Here is a 21,864-nt window from a genome sequence, read left to right on the forward strand (position 1 = left end):
GCTCCACATGAAGGAACTTGGTCAAAGTCATTTAGTTTATTGATGTTTCCAGCAGAGATTTTTCATGGTACTCAAGCTTCCAAACACATCAAACATATCAGGAATAAAAAAAAAAAAAAAAATCTATTTAAAAAAAAAAAAAAAAAAAAAAACCCTCAGAGACATCCCTCTTCCTGCACACTTCCAGGCAGATGAGCTCCTTCAGCGCTGCCTGCTCCTACATCAGTGCCTGAGTTTGTCCTTCACAAGAGACAGGTAACACTGCCAAGACCCGGTAATTAGTGCAGATGGAGACTGGAATACTTGCTTCGCCTCCTTACAAAAAATGCCAAGGGAGGCAATCTATAAATTCCTGCATATTAATGCAATTTAAAACCACTCCAGACACCTTGCTGGAGGCAGGTGATAAAAACAAAAAACAAAAAAAAAGGAAAAGGAAGGCAGACTACTTGGCACACAGCTGCTGATACGATATGAGCTCTGTCTCAGCAGCTTCCTAACCATACACCACTTCCCCCGACACACACACACACACACACACACACACACACACACACACGCACACACACCAAGTAACTTGATAATGTATAAGCCCATTCCCGAAAATGGTCTCAAAATCCAGACCTTAGGCTTTTCAACTGCGTCCCTATCAATAATTAACCGTTAATCTAAAAACCTATTTTAGTTGGGTCATCTTTTTTTCACCATTGTCCCTGCTCATCCACCCACCCTCCACCCTTTCCTTCAGTAAAATCTAGTTAGAGATGCCATTAGCATGAGAAAAGCAGGCTGGTAATTGTCTTCACCCTACTGAGTGATCCCTGGATAGAGGATTAGGCCGAGAGAAAGCCCTTTTTCAACTGGGAGCACAGATGCTGCCCACAGCCACCCACTCCAGATTAGATTAGACTGCAGCGGGGTGAAACCCAACAGTCATGATAAAGCGCGGACAGAAGGTTAAAACAAATAAGCCTTGACTCAGCAGCATGTGTGCACCTGTTGGTCTAATTTTGGGAGGTGGTTGAAGTACTTTTTTTTTTTTTTTTTAATTTTCTAAAATGCTTTTCTCCTGGAAAAAAAAGAGGACTGAAGGAAATCAGCAGAGAATGTCCCCCCTTGTCTCTCCCTGATTTTCACAGAGTACAGTATTTAGCGCTACATCTCCCTAAATCATTCCCTTGGGCCACCCTGTCCGTCGCTAATCTGCTCGCCACCACCCACTCATAAGGAGGTGTCACATTTCTGGCGCTTCCGCAAGATAAGCGCTTCAAACGCCGCGGCCTCTCCTCTTGACCTTTCCACGGAGATGATCGATTAAGCCCATTGGATTTATTCCATCAACAGGCAGCCATCACATCAAAAAGGCAAGGAATTTACCTCAGAGCTAGACCTAAAATCCATATAAGCTTCGCGAGGGTTCCATTTTTTTTATTGGCTTTGGCAATCCACTTCTCACAGAGCAGTAATAAGCACTTTTTTTTTCAAAGGCTGTTTGTTATCTGAACGACTGCAGCTCTTTAATTACTGAAGCAAATGACAACGGCAGCAGAGAGGCGTTCTTTTGCAATCTGTCGTCCTTTGATTCTGTGATGCAAGAAAAACTGTTTAGCGAGCACTGCTGCCAGAAAAAGGACTGAAAACTTCAAATCGAAACAATGGAAATGACAATGGCGCAGACCTCTGCCAAGGTTTCACTGAACAAATTGCTGAGCGCGTTTGGGCTTCTTTGTCTGACCTAATTGCGAGGGGCAGTTTCTGCAATCAGCAGCGTGCCGTCTGACAAGAACACGGCAGTCCAAGTGACATGAATGCAAATAACTGGGTTACATTGTGGCTGCCATCCACTGAGAGGACAAGGCAGACTTTCTGAATTGCGTTATGGTTGGCAGAAAGGTTCGGGAACATGCGGCCACTCTGCTTTCTTGATGTCCAGGAGGGGAACTATGGGGCTAAAGCAAAAATACTTAAGAGAGAGTAAAAAAAAAAAAAAAAATAACAAAGCTCTGTTGCACTCTTGTCGCCTGTGAGCCATTAAAATACAAAACTGCCGACTTTCAATTTTCACACTTCAACATCTTTACATGTTTTTTTTGGGAAAAGCAATAAAACCAGCCACTCTAAAGAACAGAAAATACAAAGAGGATTCAGACACATGACACATCACTTTGAATCCCATCTGTGGACTTTAAAAGGGGAAAGAAGTACAGAATTAAACCAGTTTCATTCGACCGGATTTCCCTCAGAGGAGCCTCCTCGTGCTCATCATCACAGCAGCCAGTTATCGCTTTATGCTAATCACATCCTATTAGAATAATGAGGAAATGCCACCAATCCCACTTGCTCATTCTGCCTGCATCCTTGACTGGAGATTCTCTGATAGACACAAATTTCTTCTCCATCTATAAAGCTCCTGTCATGCATTTTTAATAGAATCTATTACTTTAGGATTCAATTATAAAAGACCGTCCTGTTTAAATTTTTACTAGTTTGCATAATTGGTACCAGGGTCTAAATGTGAACCAGAAAATAGCCAGTTGGTACAGGAAAAGCGGAGACAAGCAAGTAGCCTCACAAACAAGTCCACAGCCATCTTAGCACTGCTAAATTAGCAGGTATCCAGCCACTTCACTGATCCATTTTTAAAACGGAAATATATTTCTCCTCTCCGCTCGCAGCTCGAGGCAGATAAGCCGTGAGTTAAATGTCATCTTTCATCGGGCTTTCCAATAACAGACAGCGCGTACATGAGGGCAAATGTGGCATCACCTCTAAACTACAGCGCCCTTAGAAATCCACGCACGTCACCATCCCCCAAATTAGCACCGCAGGGACACCCTCATCACCGCCCCCGCCTGCTGGCGGCAGCGCTTTGGCATATCTGTAGCAGGGGAAATATTTCACGCTGCATGAATTATTAAGTGCGGGGCCAGTGCTAAGCAGTGTGGAGATAGACCCGTTATTCACGGCTCTATTGGGACGGATGCGGCGTCAAGCCGGGCCGCTCGCCTATCAGATCGTTTGTCACCAGCGATAGACAATTTACAATGAGAGAAGTTTTCAATTTATTCATTATGCTGTCACTGCAGTTTTCTGCCTCCACTCATTCCACTCCTCAAACAACGCCCCCCCCCCCCCCCCCCCCCACCCTACTCCATCCCTTCAGCACTGTCTCGTCTAGTGAGGCGCTCCACACCTGAACCAACCACTTATCTGTGGCTGATACCGCAGTTCACTTTGTCTATTTTTCATTTTTATTTTTATTGTTCTGCCCGTGGAAGAAAGGTGGAGCTGAAACATACGCGCAAAAAGACATAAGCAGAGCAGTTTAATCATCTTAAGTGGAGGAAAGGTGTGGCGGGCACATGCTGTGACAGCCGAGGGATTCGGCGAGCCTGTGGCGACACGGTGGATGACTGCGGCTCCGTGATAAAAGAAACAGGAAACAGAATATGAGGGTATTTAGTTGTGCTTCTTCAGAGTAGAAAAAGCAGGAGGCCCACCCCGTTAGATGCAAACGAAGCAAAGAACCCAACTAAACACTACTTGACGTATTTACACTGTCAAAAGCATGGGAGAAAAGAAAAAAAGCTTGTGAAAGCCTCGAAAACACAAACATGCATTCATTTGTTGGAATAATTGAATCTAATTGTGGTTTGAAATGCATCCCACACGCGAGGTTTTCTTTCGGTTGCTGGAAATTTGATTTAGTATAAAATAAAGCTTCCCAAAGCCGCCAAATGAGAACTCCCACACGCAGTCAGACAGTGGACCTCAGCACAACTGTCTGGCAGACTGCGGCTTCAACATTAATTACTGAAGGTGAACCAGCTGTCACAGCAGCCACATATTTTGTTTTGATTCAAAGTGTTGAAAGCAGATGTGCCATGGAACAGGCAGGCCTAGCAAGTACAGTGCTGCCCTGAGATATGAGTTTAATTCATTCCGTGACCACGCTCATAACTCAAATGAGCTTTTCCCATTGAAATGAATGGAAGTGCCATTAATCCGTTCCAGCCTTCCTCCAAATAAACAACAAAAATGGTTGTAATGTGTATTTTAAATGAGGCCAAATGGCACACATAATATTGCACTTCATAAACACATACAGTAATGAAATAATGAAATACAATTAAAAGGGATTAAACAGCCTCAACTGGGAGCGGCATTTAACAGCTCGAAGCCTCTTTTTTGAAGACTTGTTCACTATTTGCCAAGGTGCTGCTGTTGTGAAGTGAATTGAGTGCACTGCCTCCATACGAAAAAATCGGCCGAAGGACAGATCTGGAAAAACCCGTGGAGTCACTCGCATCTCTCAAGGCACCGCAGTACTACGCAGTCCTCCTGCACTATTTGAAGAAACGGCTACTGTAAGCTTCAAGTACAAGAAAACTAGCAAATGACATACCCAGATTTGTAGCTATAAATGCTCCGAGAGAGCTCTTTGGCTTGCAGTGGTACCGTAGTTTCTTGCGTGCGATGCCCTTTGATAGCTTGATGCAAACAGGCTGCACTGAATAGGCCTTGATGTGAAAGGCAGAGATTTGAGATAAATGTCCTCACGGTCAAGGCCTTTGCCCTCTTCCTGATGACGCATTCTTATACTAAAAACGCTTACCACCCCCTTTCACATACACATATATGAAAAACATCGACACACATCGCCAACATTCCCACTGAGGGCAACATTTGTTTAGGGACAAGGTGACCCTGTTGCCTAGGGCGCTGCGAACAGGCACAATGAAGGCCTCTCATCCCGCACACACCCAGCTGGTTGTGTTCAGAGTGATGACGGGCGGGCGGAGGGCGTTGAGAGAGAGCGCATGGTGACACCCTGCAAATGCAGCGTTAAAACCCCTTTCAGGAAGCCCCCTGACATAGCCCCTTTTATACCCTCGCACAGACGGAGCAAAATCCCCGGTTGTAACCCCGAGTCACGCAGTCAACAGATGGAGCGGCTATTGAGTGAAGGATTGCGCCGGCGGAGGCGGCGGCTCCTCATCCGTCCCCGCTGGAAACAATGGGGCGGCAGGTCAAGAGTGCTTTCTCCAAGAGGAGGAGGTCGGGGGTCACGGTCACGCTTCCACACAGAGTGCAGCGAGGCTGCAGGGACACAGACAATCTTTCTTGGATGGCGGGCTGAGGCGAGAGGCTGGTGGCAGCAGGCACGGCTCTTTGGCTGCTTGCTGGGGATCATACTGAGGCGTGTTGCGAGGGAGGGGGTACAATGGTAGGGGGGGGGGGGGCTTGTGTGAGAAAGTGGGACAACCATGTTTGTATTTAACCTACAAACAGACATCCCTGTACGCATGCATGTGCAGAAGAGACAGACTCACAGCGAAGCACTTAAAGGGGAATGGCGCCTAATTTGACAAACGCGGTGGGTGTGTCTCTGTGAGAAAGTACAACCATGCAATTTCTTCCATTCATTTAGCAAAGGAAAACAATGATACGAATGAAAATCTTATTAGACATAATTCATGATTACGTATTTTCATAACTATGCTTTTTTTCTATAACAGTGGTCTCCAACCACCAGGACGCGGGCCATGTGGTTCTGCGCCACACAGATAGGGTTGAAATGATTATTCATTCATTCAGTCATCTTCCGTTCCGCTTCTCCTCACTAGGGTCGCGGACGTGCTGGAGCCTATCCCAGCTAACTTCGGGTGAGAGGTGGGGTGCACCCCGAACTGGTCGCCAGCCAATCGTAGGGCACATATAGACACGGACAACCATCCGCACTCACATTCACACCGTCACTGAGTGGGAACTGAACCCACGCTGCCTGCACCAAAGTCAGGCGAGTGTACCACTACAGCATCAGTGGCCCACCTGAAATTATTATTATTTATTTATTTGCGGAGTGGGAGACAGGGCACCCCCCCCCCCCCCACCCCACCCCATCGGGGACACTACTCCGTCCACCCACTTCCATCGACGATTCGCGTCATTATTAGTGTAAATGTAGCCATTTATATTTGTTTGAAATATTTTATTATTATTTTGAAAATATTTCCACCGGACGTTTGCCTGCTATTGTATCTCCGTACGCTAGATGCAGAGAAGCACTTGTCGTCACGGCACTGGCACGTGAATTACTCTTTTCTCCGGTCGTCGTTGTTTGACCGTCACGATTACTTCTGGGAGATGAAGGCCGTTGGTTGAGAGGCAGGCTAAAGGTCAGTATTACTTTGCATTGTGTATCGCTATTAGCTTCGTTGCTGATTAGGCAATGCTAGCTTTGTGATAATTGCAATATCCTATGTTTTCCCTTTTTCTAAGTCTGAACTTTTAGTTCTACAATGTGGTGTGTTGAGATGTCAATAAACATCTCTAAAGAAACTGTAGTGAGATTGATTAGCATCTGGAATGTCTATCAGCAAGCCTTCCTGTTGCTGGTCCGCAAAACAGACGTACGACTTTCGGCGAGAGTGCACTTTTCAGTGGTCGCCAGTCAATCACGATTCAAATTTGCGATTGTGAATGGGCATAGAATTGGGATTGTTCCCACCCCAACTGCACGAAAGTCACCGAAGTGAGCCGCTACACTAACAAAGCCAATCCTTAAATTCATAACAACGTGAAAAAGGAATCACAAAACTGAAAACTAAATTGCTGGTGTAATGTAGGTACTGTAATAGAAGTTGGATCATACTCAGATATTTATTGGACAAAAAACATGTTCCACTCCTGTCTTGTTGGGGGCAGTAAAGCACTTTATATATTGGTTATGCCAACTGCCAAACAAATGGTTTACCAAGGAATCCTACATTCTGAAATGCATTCATTTTCTCTGGGTTATTTTGTTCGTGGTCGTGTTCGAGCGGGAGCTTATTGCAGCTGACTTTAGGCGAGAGGCTGGGTACAACCTGAAACGGATGCCCGCCAATCACAGGCAGAGCTCGCGGCCACGTTGTGCCCCACCGCTTGAATGACAATTGAGGAATGTTCGATTATCTGGGGCCCCTGTCAGTCATGGGCCCTAAATCCTCATCACTTTTCTACCATTACAACAGTCACGAGCACAGAGCACAATGCAAGAACGTGAGAAGCCAGAGTAGCCGGAGCAAAATTCACACAAGCACACGGAGAACATGCGAACTCCGCACAGGCAAGGCCTGAGTGGAGAGTCAAACCCAAAATCTCTCAACTCCGAAGCAGAGGCGCTAACCACGTTCCAAGGTGGCGCACCATTTTTCAAAAAGATTTTTATTTAACCAGTTTTGTTTTTGCCCTACCTTACACAACAAGTGACACTTCAGTGCTTCGATGTGGGTCCAACTACCCTTGCATCAGCACCATGTGATACAATAGGAAAAGACCTGCAATAATAGTATGAACAGTGGTGTTATGTTGTCCTGAAGTCATTATGAACAGGTCCAGGGCCTATTGTTGTCAAAATGGAAATGGGGGCCACAGAGATGCTATGAATAGCCGCACAACGTGCATGATAACACACACAATCACAAATGCGCTCGTAGCTCTCTGCAAAGGAAAGTATATCATTTTCCACTGACCAGCAGTCTTGCTATCATGTGGCTCTGACCTGAGAGTCAAATAGTCATCTAGGTTGCACTGCCTCTCTGGGTTTCCATGGACACACAAAGAAACAAAGAAGGTGGGTGCAGATTGATTCCACAATTTCAGGTTCCTTATACGCCACTAACATCAGAAACGCTTCATACACTGAATACTGCTGCCACGTGATGCACATCCTTTAAAGTTTGGTTTATGAGGCTATTTTGCACAGGAAGACATCCATTAGAGCCCAAGGTGTCGGCAACATTGCAGCAATTGGCAAGGAAGTGCGGAACCCCCCCAAAAAAGACTTCCTACCACTTGGGAAATGTTCACAAATCACACCTAATTAAACACAAAACCTCCGTCCATGAAATTGGAGCAGAAAAAGCCATTAAAGTTCAAGTCTAGAAAGGTTTTGCAAGTCGTTAAAACACTTCAAATTGTTGTTGTTAAGCACAACGGGGCAAATGGAGGTGTTTCCTTTTCTCTCCCGTTCAAAATACATCAATGCTTTTTGGAACAAACTGTGGTTTAAAGCTCCCAATTGAAACAAACCAAAAAATAAAAAACTGTCCAAGCATGCTGAAAGGGATCACTAGATGTGCTGTCACACAAAATGTCCATGGAAACAGAGGCGTTTCTATTTTTTTCAAGCCAAGGATGAAAGCCTAGACTGCAACTGGATGCCACAAGAGAACCCACAGAATTCGCAGGTTGGGGTGGGGTTGGGTGGGGTGTATTCAGACATCAACACATCTATCCCAGCAGCAGCTATTAAGAGTTCTAATATTGTTCTTTTTTTTAATCTGTATTTTTTTTTAAAGGAGGTTCGGCACAATGAGACCGATTTAGCCCCAGTTGTCCCCTTTTGCCTTTTCGACATAGTCTCCCGAGGTCCCCTTGGTTTTCCACAAATAATACAGCTGGGCTCTGGCCCTTGTTTAAAAGATTAATAGTATGCTGTCTTGGCGGAGAGGCAATCAGTGAGCTTGTCTGTGACAGCAGAAAAAATGTGAAAACAAGGCAAAGAGGAGAGCGCATTGTCACAGTCGCCATCGGCCCGCCGCTGCTTTTATAGCCCAGCTGTCAGTCACTGCAGACCCCAGCAAAAAGAGGGAATTTGAATGATAAAACGCAAGTCGGGAGCAGGCGATTTCCCTGTCATCAGCTGTTTGCTTCGACCCACCACGGGCGGAGAGACTTCACCGCATGCATATGGTTCTTTTTATTTGGCTCTCAATCATGACTAAAATCTGTAGTAGAAAATGTATTCCTCTAAGCCAGGCTATGTTTACAAGAGAATAACTTGTTTTATCCAAAACAATCTGTTGAATATTATCCATCTATCGATTTTTTTTTTATTCCACTTGTCCATACGAGTCGCAAAATCATTCATCCATGTATGCGTTAATTAGAATTAGAATGTTTAGGTTTGACGTTGACATCAGTAAACTTGAGTCACCAATAATTAGCCCTACGAAATATTAAAATGAGTGAAGATTTTACAGGACAGAAATGGACTCCCACCGTATGTAGCTCTATTTCTAACAGCGTGGAGACAGCAGAATAAGGGTGGAAAGCTTTAAGTGACGATACTTAAGAAACCCGGGCTTTCTCTGAGCTCCAGTATGAAGGTTCAAGTGACGTTACCTATTTGAATGCGCAACTGCCTATGTTATCATTTAAAAAAAAAAAAAAATCACATCCCTTAGTACCATCTAAAAAAAAAAAAAAAAATCCAAGAGGCACAAGGATGACTATGACGCTCTCAAAAGTGCAAATGTTCAGCTCATCCCTGTTTATTGCCACAAAACAGCACGGCAGGCGCTAATGACAGCCCCACAAGAGATAAAGGGGAATAAATATAAAACAAGCTTTCTGCTGAAGGACTAAGAGGGAAAACAGCTGCTGTCTCCCTTTTTCTGTCTGCTCATCCCACGAGAGGGTCCCATGCGAGCTCCCTGATCCTAGTTTGTGCCTGACAGAGGGGACCCGGGCTCTGTTCATCTCGCATGGCAACCCTCCTCCTACTCTATCCCCGCGCCGCCGCCTCCTGCCTCGCCGGCGCTCCGCTGCCGGGAGGAAACCGGTGAGGAGGGGGAGCGTGGGGCGGAGGGGGGTGGGGGGCTACATCAAGGAGAGACTCTCCCAGTGGGTTCCCGTCAGTTCCGGGCCATTGCACTTTGCTCGCTGGGATTTTGTGAAGACACACACCCAGGTGTGCGCACACACATATCCATGCACAAGCAAATGACTATTAATACATAAGATAATGGGCCATGTTTATTTATTTTTTTTTTGCCTTATGGTCACATGCTTAAAAGTAGTCTTGGTACTTGGAATGTCTCATTTAAGACTACCTTGTGAGTTTGAAATGAGAAAAAAACAAACAGAAAAACATCTCAGAGAGCTTGTTAAAGTGGCTAAAATGAGTTGCTAATGTTAAAAGCAGAGGCAGTCACACGCTTGATGTGGCCAGCGGCGACGTGCAGCCAAAAGGCATGACACACTTCCACGGTCTTTGGGGACAAGCTGAGAGCGACAAGCTGCCCTTGTGCGTTCCCGCTCTACAGATGTTGCCTCGGAGAGAGGCTGACTGGCTGGCTGCTGTGACAGCTGGACAGCTGTTCTATAGACGTAGGCACAGAAGCATGGTGTGGAAATATGAAGGGGGGGTTATAATAGTGTAGATTTGGTTTATGTGAGTGAAGTTCCCAGGACGTTCAAAGCTGTCACTTCCACCAATGGTGCGTGAGCCTGCATGAGGAATTGGGAAAGATAAAATGTACAGATGGGTACACAAGCAGACTCCATTAACACTATCTCAAAAGGCTACGACAATGGAACAGATTTTTAAAACGACTTGTCATTTGTCAATCCATAAACACTACACCGCCTACTTGGCATCAGCTGAAACATTTAATTCACTCCATGACGTCCGTTTGAAAGCTTGTGACTTCTCGTCATAAACATAAACAACTGGAATGCAAACATCACAGAACATTTCATGAAAGAAGAGAGGAAAGAGTGTATTTTAAAAGGGAGAAAGGATAATTGGCCGAGTATTAAACAAGCACTGACGTCCTGTAATGAAACGCAGCTTCAATGAGGTTATGTTGAAATTATCTACCTAGATCCCCATACAATTCTCTACATTAAAACGTTTGAAAACAAGTCAGCGGTACTAATAGCTGTAACCTGCTGCATAAACAAAAGTACAGATCTGGAATTGAACAGCGTGGAATGACGCCAGTTCGTTGTGCCAGAACGTTCACTTTTCCCAAGCATTCGTTTTGCCACTAAAGGTCAGCAATTTGTTCGACTCAATAAATATGTTAATAAAACTAAGAGCTCACAAGAGGGACGCTCTTGGTAGCCTGTGATCGCCCATCAAACTGCAAGCATGTGAACATGGATATGTGAGTGGCCAGGTTTTGCAGAGTTCAAAGGTTGGAAAACAGCAGTGATGTGGAGGGATATACTGTATCGCGGCGGCCCCGCAGTAATCCCGGTCAAACTCCACCAACTGCTCGCAAATGTGGATATAAACACTTGCTGACAAGCATGCATTTGACTGGAGTTGAAAGTCAGCTGACCTGCTAAATAAATGTAAAGTGTCATGAGGCAGTTTTTAATGGATGACAGTTGACTTCTAAAAATATAGACGCGTTATTTGGGAAGAAAAAAGTGATTACTGCGGATGCACGATTGGAAGTGGATATGGGGTGGTTTATTGCTAAGCAACCGGTCATTATCCTCCAGAGTGGAGCGAGGTGACCGGCCATCCGTCTAACTCTGGTGGCTCGTCTAGCTCCTGTGTGTGCTCCCCGCTGCCCCCCCCCCCACCTCCACCTCCACCCCCATGGCCCCGCCCCCCCTTACTCCATGCAACCGCATCCCCATTGCTCGCCCTCCGCCTTCCCCACTCTCGCCCTCTCTGCTGTCTCCCCGTCCGAATACAAACAGAGATAAAGAACGCCGCAATCGCTCTTGACACACAAATAGGTTAACACAATAAAGCCGGCTTTGCCTGGCTCACTCAAGGGAGGAAAGCAATTCCAGCGGCAGGCAGGAGGTAATAAAACAGAGCTAGGGGTGTGTGTGTGCGTGTGTGCGTGTGTGTGCGAGCGCAATACATGTCCTCATGTCAGTGTTCCTATGTTTTTGTATGTGAGTGGAAGCAGGCACCCAAGTTCTTTGGCCTCAGGGTCCAATATCGTCTGGATTTCCAACCTTTTCCTTGACACAAACAGCACGGCGGGAGAAAATGATGGGAATTCCAAGCTCCTCTATCATTTAGATGGAGGAAAATGGAGTTTAATACGAACAATATGGCTGACTTGCACCAGTCCAATGTAAATACATAAATGGGCCCATGTGGGACTTCTGCTGTGTCTTTTAAACAGTCTCCAGCTTGGTTCAACTGAATGGGTTTTATCCACGCTTACTTTCCCCGCTGCCAATAAATGCTAAAAATCTCCAGAGGTTTATTAAATCGCGCTGCATTCACGCTCAACTTCTGGGAAAGAAATTGTGTGGTGGCTTCTGCAATTACACTCCACACCAGAAAACCTTGTTTTCTGCAGTCAGTGGAAATTTCATGGCTTTACAGCGAGCGCCTTACAATCGAGTAATGGCCTCTTTTTGTCACAGACACAAACTGTCTGTGGGAGGTGTGACAGCGAATAAGTATATAATATGCAACCAGCCAGCAACAGCGCACCCGCTGGTCAGCATAATTGCGCACTGTTATTTGGCGATACGGAGCAAGTGAGAGGAGAAAATAGAAGTCAATCGCTAATTCCTACACTGACTGCAGTATAATCAAAGGCATTGAACCTTGATGCATCCATGCAGCTGATGTATCTCCCTACAGGCGAATATAGACAGATGACGTGGCTCACACATGGCCTCATCTTTTGTATGTCAATACACAGAGAGGGCGGACAAACCCCAATTAAAGCATCTGGAAATGTGTGTTTTTGTTGTTGTTATAATATTTATGACATATGGAACAGGGCGGCCATTTGTTAATGTCAGCATACTCCCCATTCTCAGGTAATCAAACAGCATAGATGTAAATTGGTGGCTTTTGTCAACAGGGAATAAATTACAAAAGCATGAAGAGGAAATATCTTATCTGTCTGATGTATTTCCTGCTTCTGCAGAAAGATACAAAGCCTGAGGGGGGAGAGCAGCCGGCCAAAATGCAGCGAGATGGAGATTAGGATGATGTGCAGTTCCTTGTTCCATTAAAGTTTGATCTTCCTCAATAGCCGAGGAGAATCAGATATCACCCATTCAAGATTAAAGTACACCACCATAGAGGGGGGAGATTAATCAGAGGCCTGCAAGAGATTTAAAAAAAAAAAAAAAAAAAAAAAAAAAAAGCAACCTTGCTTCTGGCATGGAAAACAGCGGCAATAAAGAGTTTGCCAGATAATGTGAAACACAGCAGGGCACAATGGTGAATCAAGCAGCATGTACGGGCCTCCACAAAGCACATCAAAGTGTAGCCTTGACTGAGATACAGTAGCTGGAGAGCAGCAGCGGGGGCAGATCTGATAGCGGCCAAAACCGTCATTGCGGTAAACTGGTCGGGGTCGAAGAGGACACGTGGAGGATTTTCCCATGTCGCTCGCTGTCGCCAGACTCCTCGAGCCTCGCCGAGATCAATGACGCCGGGGGTGATTTCACAGCAGCCCGCACTGTCACCCAGAACAAATCAATGTGAGCATGAGGAAGGCAGGAGAGGCATTGTTTTTAAGGAGAGCAAATTCGCAGTTGGGGAGCGTGTCAGATTTGTTTTTATCCTTCAGCCGGGAACACTTTGGAAGGAGCACGCCTGCCCTTGCCTGACTCACTGGGACGGAGAGGCAGCTAAGATCTCTCAAGCTCTCAAGCATGCAAGAAAGCACATCACTGCACCTGAAGGAGTCAACGAGCTGGTACCCTCAAAGGTACAGCTTTCACAGCCCTTCGCACTCGATTTTTACAGATTTTTAGGCATGAAGAAGAAAAACAAATGTTACTTTGGGGTCTTATAATTAGCCCTATGGAGTTGATTGTACCATGAAGGAGGCACATGGCCTCATGTTGTACTCATTAACCACATATGAAAAGCACATGAGCTGTTTAAGACAATAAAAAATGCACCGGCTCACCTTAACCTTTCCATATTAAAGGCTACACATTAACCGAGATGTGTGCTGGGACGTGACTTCCATTCAGCCAGACGGAATGCGAGAACCGGGGCGGAGGTGAGAAGGGAGGGGAGAGGTCAGGGGCTCAATGTGCGCAAACGTGCCAATGGACGACCGTCATCTCGGGCTACGTTCACACTGGAGTGCAATTCCCATTTTTGTGCCCAGTGTGACATGTAGCTGATTGTTTTTCTGTCAATGTGAAGAGTCCAATATAACTGCACTGCACCGTACTGACTTGGTAATACCTAAATTATCAGAAACAAGAAACATTTCTTGGTATGACGAAGGTACGTTCGACACCACAGTAAACACAAAATCTTTTGATACAGCTTTTCTGTTGGCTCACAAAAGCGGAATGGCAAACCCTCTGATTATCCCAACAAAAACTTGGGCTGCTGACAAAAATACGCTTCACTCGCAGCAGCCCTGAACCGTCATTTGACCCCGGCGTCCTGGAAACACCGACCATATGGGGCAGAAAATCCGAGGCGCCGGTCTGACACTGCAGCCGCAGTGAAAGCGCAGGGTCAAGCATCCGCTGCTAAAATAGAGATATCGTTGTGGAGGTATTGCTGCTAACTACACGACAAGGCAACGATGTCATGTCAGGTTGCCTCTGCCCCTGCAGCTGAGCAGAGAAGACCTTCACTCACACACACACACACACACACAACCCATCCATGTAATGTCACATCCCATTTTCTCTGCACCACGCCTCATTCACGATGACTGCTTGAAGGGTGTGTTGGTCCCACCGCAGCGATGAGTGCGTAATGCTTTTGTTGTATGCCTTTTCATGTCTGTATGTATGGTGGCTAGTGCAATAATTAGGAGAGTTATATTAAATCATGTAGCAGCGTAAAGTAAAAAGAACGGCAAGGACGTATGTCTCTTTTGTCCGTGTGAAAGTTTTCAGGAAATTAAACACTTTGATCAAGAGTCTAATGAGCAGCTTTGAGAGGAAATGTGGCTTCAAGTGTCTGCTGATGTTTGCTAGTTAAAAGATATAGTTCGGCCTGTCTGGTTCAATGGCGTCATGCTTTCCATGATGTCTGACATCTAGAGAATGTATGGCCAACAGATCTGTCCTAAATGTTATTAATCAGCGTTAAAAAGCGCGCGCGCGCACGCGTACGCACGCGCACTCAAGCCGTGACTATTTTAGTCATCTTAATTGCGAAAACGAGATTGGCTGCCTCCCGGGTAGGTGTTGAGACAATCAAACCATGCAAGGATTAAAGAAGAGATTAATAGACAGAGCAGGAAATTAAACTTCGGCAACTTAAACGATATTCAAGAGTGCTGCTCTCTTTTCACTGCAGGCAGCTACATTAATAAGCATAGAATATGTTAAGGCGCCCAAACTATCAATCAATCAAGCTGATGTGTAATTTAAGAAAAGGCACGGCTTTTTTCTTTTCTTTTTTTTTTTTTAGCGCATTATTTTGGTTGGTGTCTTGCTCAAATATCCTCAATGGCCGCCTCCGTGAGTAGCAGATCTCCGAGATACGGAAAACAAGTGACTGGGACGCTTGCAAAAGCAGCTTGTCCTGATCCAAAAGCGTATTTTTAATACTCCGCTCAGCACATTATTTGGGTAGGACATTTTCACATACATGAGTTTTTTTTTTTCAGTGTTTAGATCGGAATGGCAGTGATTTTGAAGATGTCCACTTTTAAGACCAGTTTTACAAAGTGTGTTTTCTGTCTGCAAAATGAAGGATACAAGTACAACAGAACTTTTGAAGAGACTTCCCTCAAGCAAGCAGTCATCTCCTTCTGCAAGTCTGTCAAGGTTAGATAGGGGGTCACGGCACAACTGAGTTATTATACTGCTTTTTATATGCTTGTATGATTGAAGAAAAATGGCGACGCATGCCTTATCTTAACGCTACAAGTATTATGACATCACGGTTAATTTTTTTTGTAACTTGAATAACAAGTAAACAATGTGACTTGTTACATTACCTTTAGAGTTCATAAAGGCTTTCGGATGGCAACAGTTTGACTCTGGAACAGATCAATTACATTTCCATTATTTTCTATGAAAAGAAATGGATTTTTAGATCAGAACGAATCGGAAAGCTGACCAGCATTTCCGGAATGGATTGCGTTTAACCTAAGGGTTTCGTTCCACTGCATTTCTTAAGCGTGTTTGTGGACTAACGGTGGAGGTAACAACAAGAAGCAAGATGAGCAAAACGAGACACCAGTTGCAGCGGAAGCCTGCAGTCGGACATTTGAAGGTCTGGAGTGAGAGGAAAATAACAAAAGTCAGAGAATAAAGAAGCCCCGAAAATAAATCAAAACCCAAGAAACTCCAGAAAGGTAATTCAGTGACCTAGATATTATAGCTTCTCTGTCACGCTGTTTCCCGGCGCCTCGTCCAACCATCGTGTTGAGTTAAGACAAGCATTATGCCGGGGAGACTATTTGTTTAGGTGAGGAGCAGCCGCAGAGCTAATATGAGCACAATTTGCTCAGCGGGGTCAGAGGCGCAGAGTGGAGGAAGTAAATGAGGCAGTTGTGCCCCCTCGGGTGCAGCCCCCTGCCTCATACATCACTGGATGTTTTATTCAATACAGCCAGGAAGGCTCCGTGGCAGGTGCCCTGCGTGGCTGGGGTGGGGGGCGGGGGAGGGGCTGGGGGCATATTACATTCGGCAAGCTGCTTGTCGACGGGAGACACACAGACCCGCTCCAGTCGTACTGCGAGGATAATGTCCGAAGGTGTGAGAAGCCTTTTTTTTCACTGCATTAAGTCATATCACGCACACTTTATGAGGAACACTTGCACAAACTAATCATGCAACACATCTACAGTGCAGTTAAACGCCACCACAAATGCGACATTGGCCACGAGCATACTGTGGATTTCGTTAAGCGTGCGGCGCAGGTGGACCTGGTGAAGTGCTCGCAGCGTGCGCGTGCGCGTGCGCGTGCTGGAGCGCAGGAATCTCAAAATGCTCAGGAGCCGAGAGAGCCTCAGAGGTCTTCGTCACTAGTCACATTCGAAAGGACAATAAGGACGCATTGGAGATCTATTCGCCCGTGTTTGCGTAGAAGGCTGTGCGCGTGCGCTTGGGCGCGCGCGCACGCACGCACGCAGGAAGATGCTCCCCATCATCCTTGGGAGCGAAAAGTTTTAGTTGGACGCTCACATCTGCAGTCCAAATGCGGGGAGGCGATAAAGGCACAGCGTGAACACTCCGGGTCGATGGCAGCACACATTTTGCAGTGCGAGCGTGGCGCGTTTGGATCGGAACCCGAGCGGATCGGTACCGGCCTCGGAGTCGTTCCGTCACATTTCAGACTGGCTCCTGGAGCCATCCGATTTACGACACTTAATCATTTATTATTATTATTATTATCATTGTGGTGGCAAAAGGGGGAGCCCTCGAGGCATGATTTAAGATTAAGAATATAAATGAAATATATTTACCATAAATTGTTGCGCCGTGCAGACTACAGCTGCATGCAGACGGAAAACATTGAGCGAGCAAGCTGTGTGCTCCCAATTAGAAATGCTTCATTTCTTTTTTTGCTCAAATCCAGCAGCGTCGATGTCAAACGGAGATGAAGTTTATCCTCCTCCTCTTCTTCCTCCTCCACGACCCGTTGCGATTTAAATCCCACTCTTGACAAGCTTTTTGAACATTTCTCGGATCGTCTGCCAATTTTTTTGCTGTGTTTTTCTTGTTTTGTTTGGGGGTTTTTTTCAACGGAGGGCAAACGGTGCACAAACAGGTCCTCGACGGAACAATTGCGCAGCGCAAAGTGCGCTTCGGGCTGTCGACGTTTCGCGAGGAAAAAGGTCCCTGGGTCGCGTTTAAATTTCTCTCGCCGTTATCTCCACACAACGAGGCAGTTAGTGGAAAGACTGGCTGCTTGATTTGACGCGATATGCAGTATTCCGGCAATTCCAAGAGAATGATCCCAGCTCGTTACGCGTCGGTTTCAAGTGGTCTAAAAATGATTTATTCAAATGTGAGCATACAATCGAGGCAATCCCGTGCGAACGGCGCAATGACGCAACGCACAATCGAGACTGAAAAAAGATTATAATAAAAGGAGACTCTTCGAGCGCTGGTGGGAAAAGGAAAACGAAATCCCGGTGATCCGTCTCCGCTCGCTCCGTCACTTTCTCCCCTCGAAGATGTTTTTTGCCTCCACATCCAGCCGCTGGACGTCCAGCCGCTCTCGGGCACTGACCTCACCCCGTGCTGCTTCTCTTTGGTGCGTGAAACCCATCAAGTGGAGGGGGGGGGGGAGCCAATACAAAAAAAAAAAAAAAAAAAAAAAAAAAAAAAAAATTGGATTTGGACCAAAGGGCTGGCAGCTCCGGGATGCTGCGATCCTGCCCTGGTGCCGAGCTGCTGAGACTGACAATAACCCGGAACGCTGCAGCCCGTCAGGCTGCACAGACCGCCCACCGACCAATCAGCGAAGCCGGCCAACACAAACATTCCCACGGCTCGGCCAATCAACGATAATTGACGGCTGTTACCATAGAGATGCATGGCGTCCGAGCGTCTGAAACCACGTTTACTGGCGTAAAAAAAAAAAAAAAAAAAAAATTTTTTAAAAATGTGATGCGTCTAATATTAAGTGGTGTGGCAGAATGCAGATTTAGATCTTTAATCACAATTTTAGAGCTTCATCCATCATTCAGCAACACTTAAGGTTAACTGTGACATCGTTTATTGGGGACAACTCAAATCTGACCGAAAACATAGAAATAAAGGACTCCTATGCAACCGCAACCACAACCACAAAGCAGCGAAAGCCGACTGACCAAGACGTGAAACTAACTCGTTTTAAACTCAAATAGCCTTTTTTTTTTTTTTTTTTTTTGCACATAGGTGATTAGGATGAGATATATTTTTAAACATTCTGATTTATTGACCTCGAATACAAGTCCTGCGCATTGGGCCTTTACGAAGATTGTTACTATTATTGGCGTATTCATCATTTAACAATGTTTCGGCTATTATTGTGGTGGCAGTGGTCTAAATTTGTATTCGCATCATATTGCTCTCTGCCAGCCTTTACGGGGCCCTGAGCAGAATTTGTTCTGGGGCCGCTCTCCCAACATGTTTACATATTGAATGTGTTTATAAACAATTCTCGTGCTTTTTGTGGGACCCTCAATGGCCACTGGGTCCCAAGGAGTGGCGTAGTTTGCTTTTGCCTCTACGGTTTTCTTTCTATACAAGTAAAGTACATTGAAAAAACTGAGCACCGATATTGTTATAAATAGGAGTATAGTGGTTTGAAAATGTGTTGAAGTCAATGAGTCGTGTAATATATGGGAATAATTCTCTTGAATGAATTCTAATTTCCACCCCTCAGGTCAGTTTGGTGGCCATCCAGGCCACCCGGGGTGAGGTGCTTGGCTGAGCGGTTCAGGAGGTCATCCAGGACGCCAAGCATCAGGGTCTTTACAGGGCCATTCAGGCGGATGGCCACGGTGTCGAAGCCAATGGTAATGCAGGGGCCAGGCAATAGGGTTGGGTGGCGGCCGCTGGACGAGCGCCGCGGGGACGGGTGGCGGCCGCTGGACGAGCGCCGAGGAGCGGGAGCCTGGCGCGGCTGCCGAGGAGCAGGAACGGGAGCCTGGCGCGGCTGCCGAGGAGCAGGAACGGGGCCTGCAGTCGCTTCCTCAGCCTGCCGCAACTGAGGTTTGGGAGTAGAGGGTACGGGAGTGGAAGAGTGCACAAGGTCTCGGGAAGGTGAACTCTGAAAAAAGGTTGGTACCTGTGCGACGCAGCAGAGACTTTGTGCGTGGTCATGTGACTGCCATGATGAGTTTGATTAGTCCATCAGTGAATGTAACAATAGCATTTAAAAAGCACGTTGCATTCAAACTATTCGGACAAGTACAGTTTATCCCAAAAGTTACTAAACTAAATGTAAGGGGCTAACTTTAGCTTGTTACTACCCACCTCTGATTTAAAGGTGCAAAATAATGTGATATTGTTTGATGCGGTGGAGGTTCAAAGCAACACGATGCAGTTTTATAAACTAAATTCCATCCTACTTTGGGAATTACTTCCAAAAGTGTGACAAAACTACGACTTCACTTAAATTTGCAAAGTTCCATCACACACACCTCCGTCCGAGAAAAATGTCACAAGCGGCCTTCGATGCTTTTTATCTTCATCGTCTCCCTCTTGTCGACACTGCACTGGGCCGCAGACACCCAGGGGGGAAGGACAAGCAATCACACATCATGGCCTCATAATAAGCTGACGCTGGGAAGTGGGTGATGCAGCACTCAGCTTATGCCAGCGCTGATAAGAGCCTGAAAGTATTACCTCGGTCTGGCAGCCCGCTCCAAGAAATCCATTGTGAGCCAGGTCATCAATTCTGCCCTATCTGATTGCTCCCCAATGCCGGGTATAGATGCATGTCGACATGCTGGCCTCTCTGCCTTTGAAATTGTCTTTATGACTTGCACTTTCATGTAAAAGCAGAACCTCTTAGGAGAGTACTTACACATGTTGCACATGGTCATGGTATTTTACGAGAAAAAGTCAAACATGAAAGGTGGGAACATTTCCAGAACAATAGAGTGCCCACGTCCATGCCGTATTAGCTTCAATCCTGTCTACGCCCTCCTTGCTGCTGAGCGTATAGCCAAGCCCGTGGATTCCAGTCCTGTTACATATAGTGTGAGGCTTTACCGTAAATCAAACACATGAACAATCAATAGAAAACGAGCCAATCAAGGGCAGGCGCCGCTGCGAGCCAGGCATGAAGACAAACAAGTCATTTGATTAGCTGATAAGCAGATGACTCAACAAACATTCAAGGCATGCGTACGATGGTTTGATTAGCGCACGCCCAATACAAAGAAGATTGGACACAAATTCGCTGTGAAAACACTCAGCTGTTCCAATCCCCCAAGGCGGCATGAGGGCACATAAAAACAATGAATTATTTATGGGGGAGACGAGCGAAACATCACAGTGGATAATTTACTGTGGGCTATATTATAAATGGAGCTTTCAAAATAATATATCTGAGCGCGTGCATTTCCCAGATATCATTGCTGGTGACACGCCGCAGAGCCTGCAGATTGGATGTGAAATTGTAATTGATAGCGATGAGCTTTTCATTAAAACAACAACATGAGAGCAATCCCAACACTAATTGGGCCTCCTTCTCTCATGTGATCAAAGCATCACTGCTTTGTCGCTGTTAAGGTATCAAAATGAAAGCGCTTCCAATCAAGGCAGGATTGGGCATGCCTCTATTAAAAACAGAGCTCACAATAAATCCATTCAATACATCCACTCTAGCCTCTGTTTGAACAGTGCATCTCATAAATAAAGCTCTTTTACACCCCATCCAGAGCTAACATTAGCGTCTGGCTTGGAACTGCCTGCCTAGTGTTGTTCAAATGTGTTCCTGAAAGTGAACTCGCTTTAAATGAGCAAACTTTCCACACAGCGAAGTAACAGGGGGGAAAAAAATCAATGGCAACAGAGGCATGGAAAAAAGAGATAGCATTGATTTATCTGCCATTGATTGTCGAGGATCGCTGCATTGTGCCCCGCGGGCGAAGTGCGTGCTGTCTGCCAAGGGGATGAATCTGTAAAGGTGTCAGGTGGTTAGAGGACACAAGAGGTTGGAGGCTGAGCTTAGGGCACCCACGGGTGGCAGGCAAGGAAAAGTCGCCTGGAGTGGGAGCAAGGGCAAGGGGGATCAAGCAGAATACGACTCGATAAGACGGTATATGGGCATGGGTGACAACACCTCCATGCAGGATTCAATCTTCATGACGTTCCCTTAAATGTCTTTGAAGAAAGTAAGTTGAGTCTTTCAACATTGAGAAAAGAGTCAGAAACAAAAAGAGGAACACTTTAACAAAGTCTGCTCTCTTATAGTACCTGTAATAGTTCCTCACACATTAGAGAGGAAACATGACAAAGCAGCTTCAGATATGACAGATATGAGGTTGTTTATATGGCTGGAGGAGGTCTTCATTATGATAAATTCCATTTTGGAGTTATTTAGTTGAAGAAAGTTTTCTCACATCAATTTCCATGTCTTGGATAGGCAAGTTAATATGTGGGCGGGATCAAGATTGTACTGTTTCAGAGTTTGGTGTCATCTGCATAGCAGTCAATACC

The 21,864-nt window shown here is 45.8% G+C and overlaps 1 protein-coding gene and 1 long non-coding RNA gene across 4 annotated transcripts in view; both read right to left on the reverse strand.

Moving 5' to 3' along the window:
• Nucleotides 1-17,995, reverse strand: part of fam222aa (family with sequence similarity 222 member Aa) — a 48,922-nt gene extending 30,927 nt beyond the window's left edge. For all 3 annotated transcript variants that reach the window (XM_061671653.1, XM_061671651.1, XM_061671652.1), the window contains exon 1: nucleotides 17,169-17,995. Coding sequence is in view for 1 of the 3 variants with exons in the window: in XM_061671651.1 (XP_061527635.1) it covers nucleotides 17,169-17,171 (3 nt within the window). In the remaining 2 variants the exon portion in view is untranslated. The remainder of the gene's footprint in view (nucleotides 1-17,168) is intronic.
• A 333-nt stretch (nucleotides 17,996-18,328) lies between these two features.
• LOC133400531 (uncharacterized) lies at nucleotides 18,329-20,146 on the reverse strand. The gene is made up of 4 exons (XR_009768362.1): nucleotides 20,044-20,146; nucleotides 19,839-19,908; nucleotides 19,484-19,522; nucleotides 18,329-19,402 (listed from the first exon to the last, which is right to left on the reverse strand). It is a non-coding gene; the product is annotated as an uncharacterized LOC133400531 (long non-coding RNA).
• Between the last annotated feature and the right edge of the window lie 1,718 nt (nucleotides 20,147-21,864).

Source organism: Phycodurus eques, chromosome 3, assembly GCF_024500275.1.
Source record: "Phycodurus eques isolate BA_2022a chromosome 3, UOR_Pequ_1.1, whole genome shotgun sequence".
NCBI lineage: Eukaryota > Metazoa > Chordata > Actinopteri > Syngnathiformes > Syngnathidae > Phycodurus > Phycodurus eques.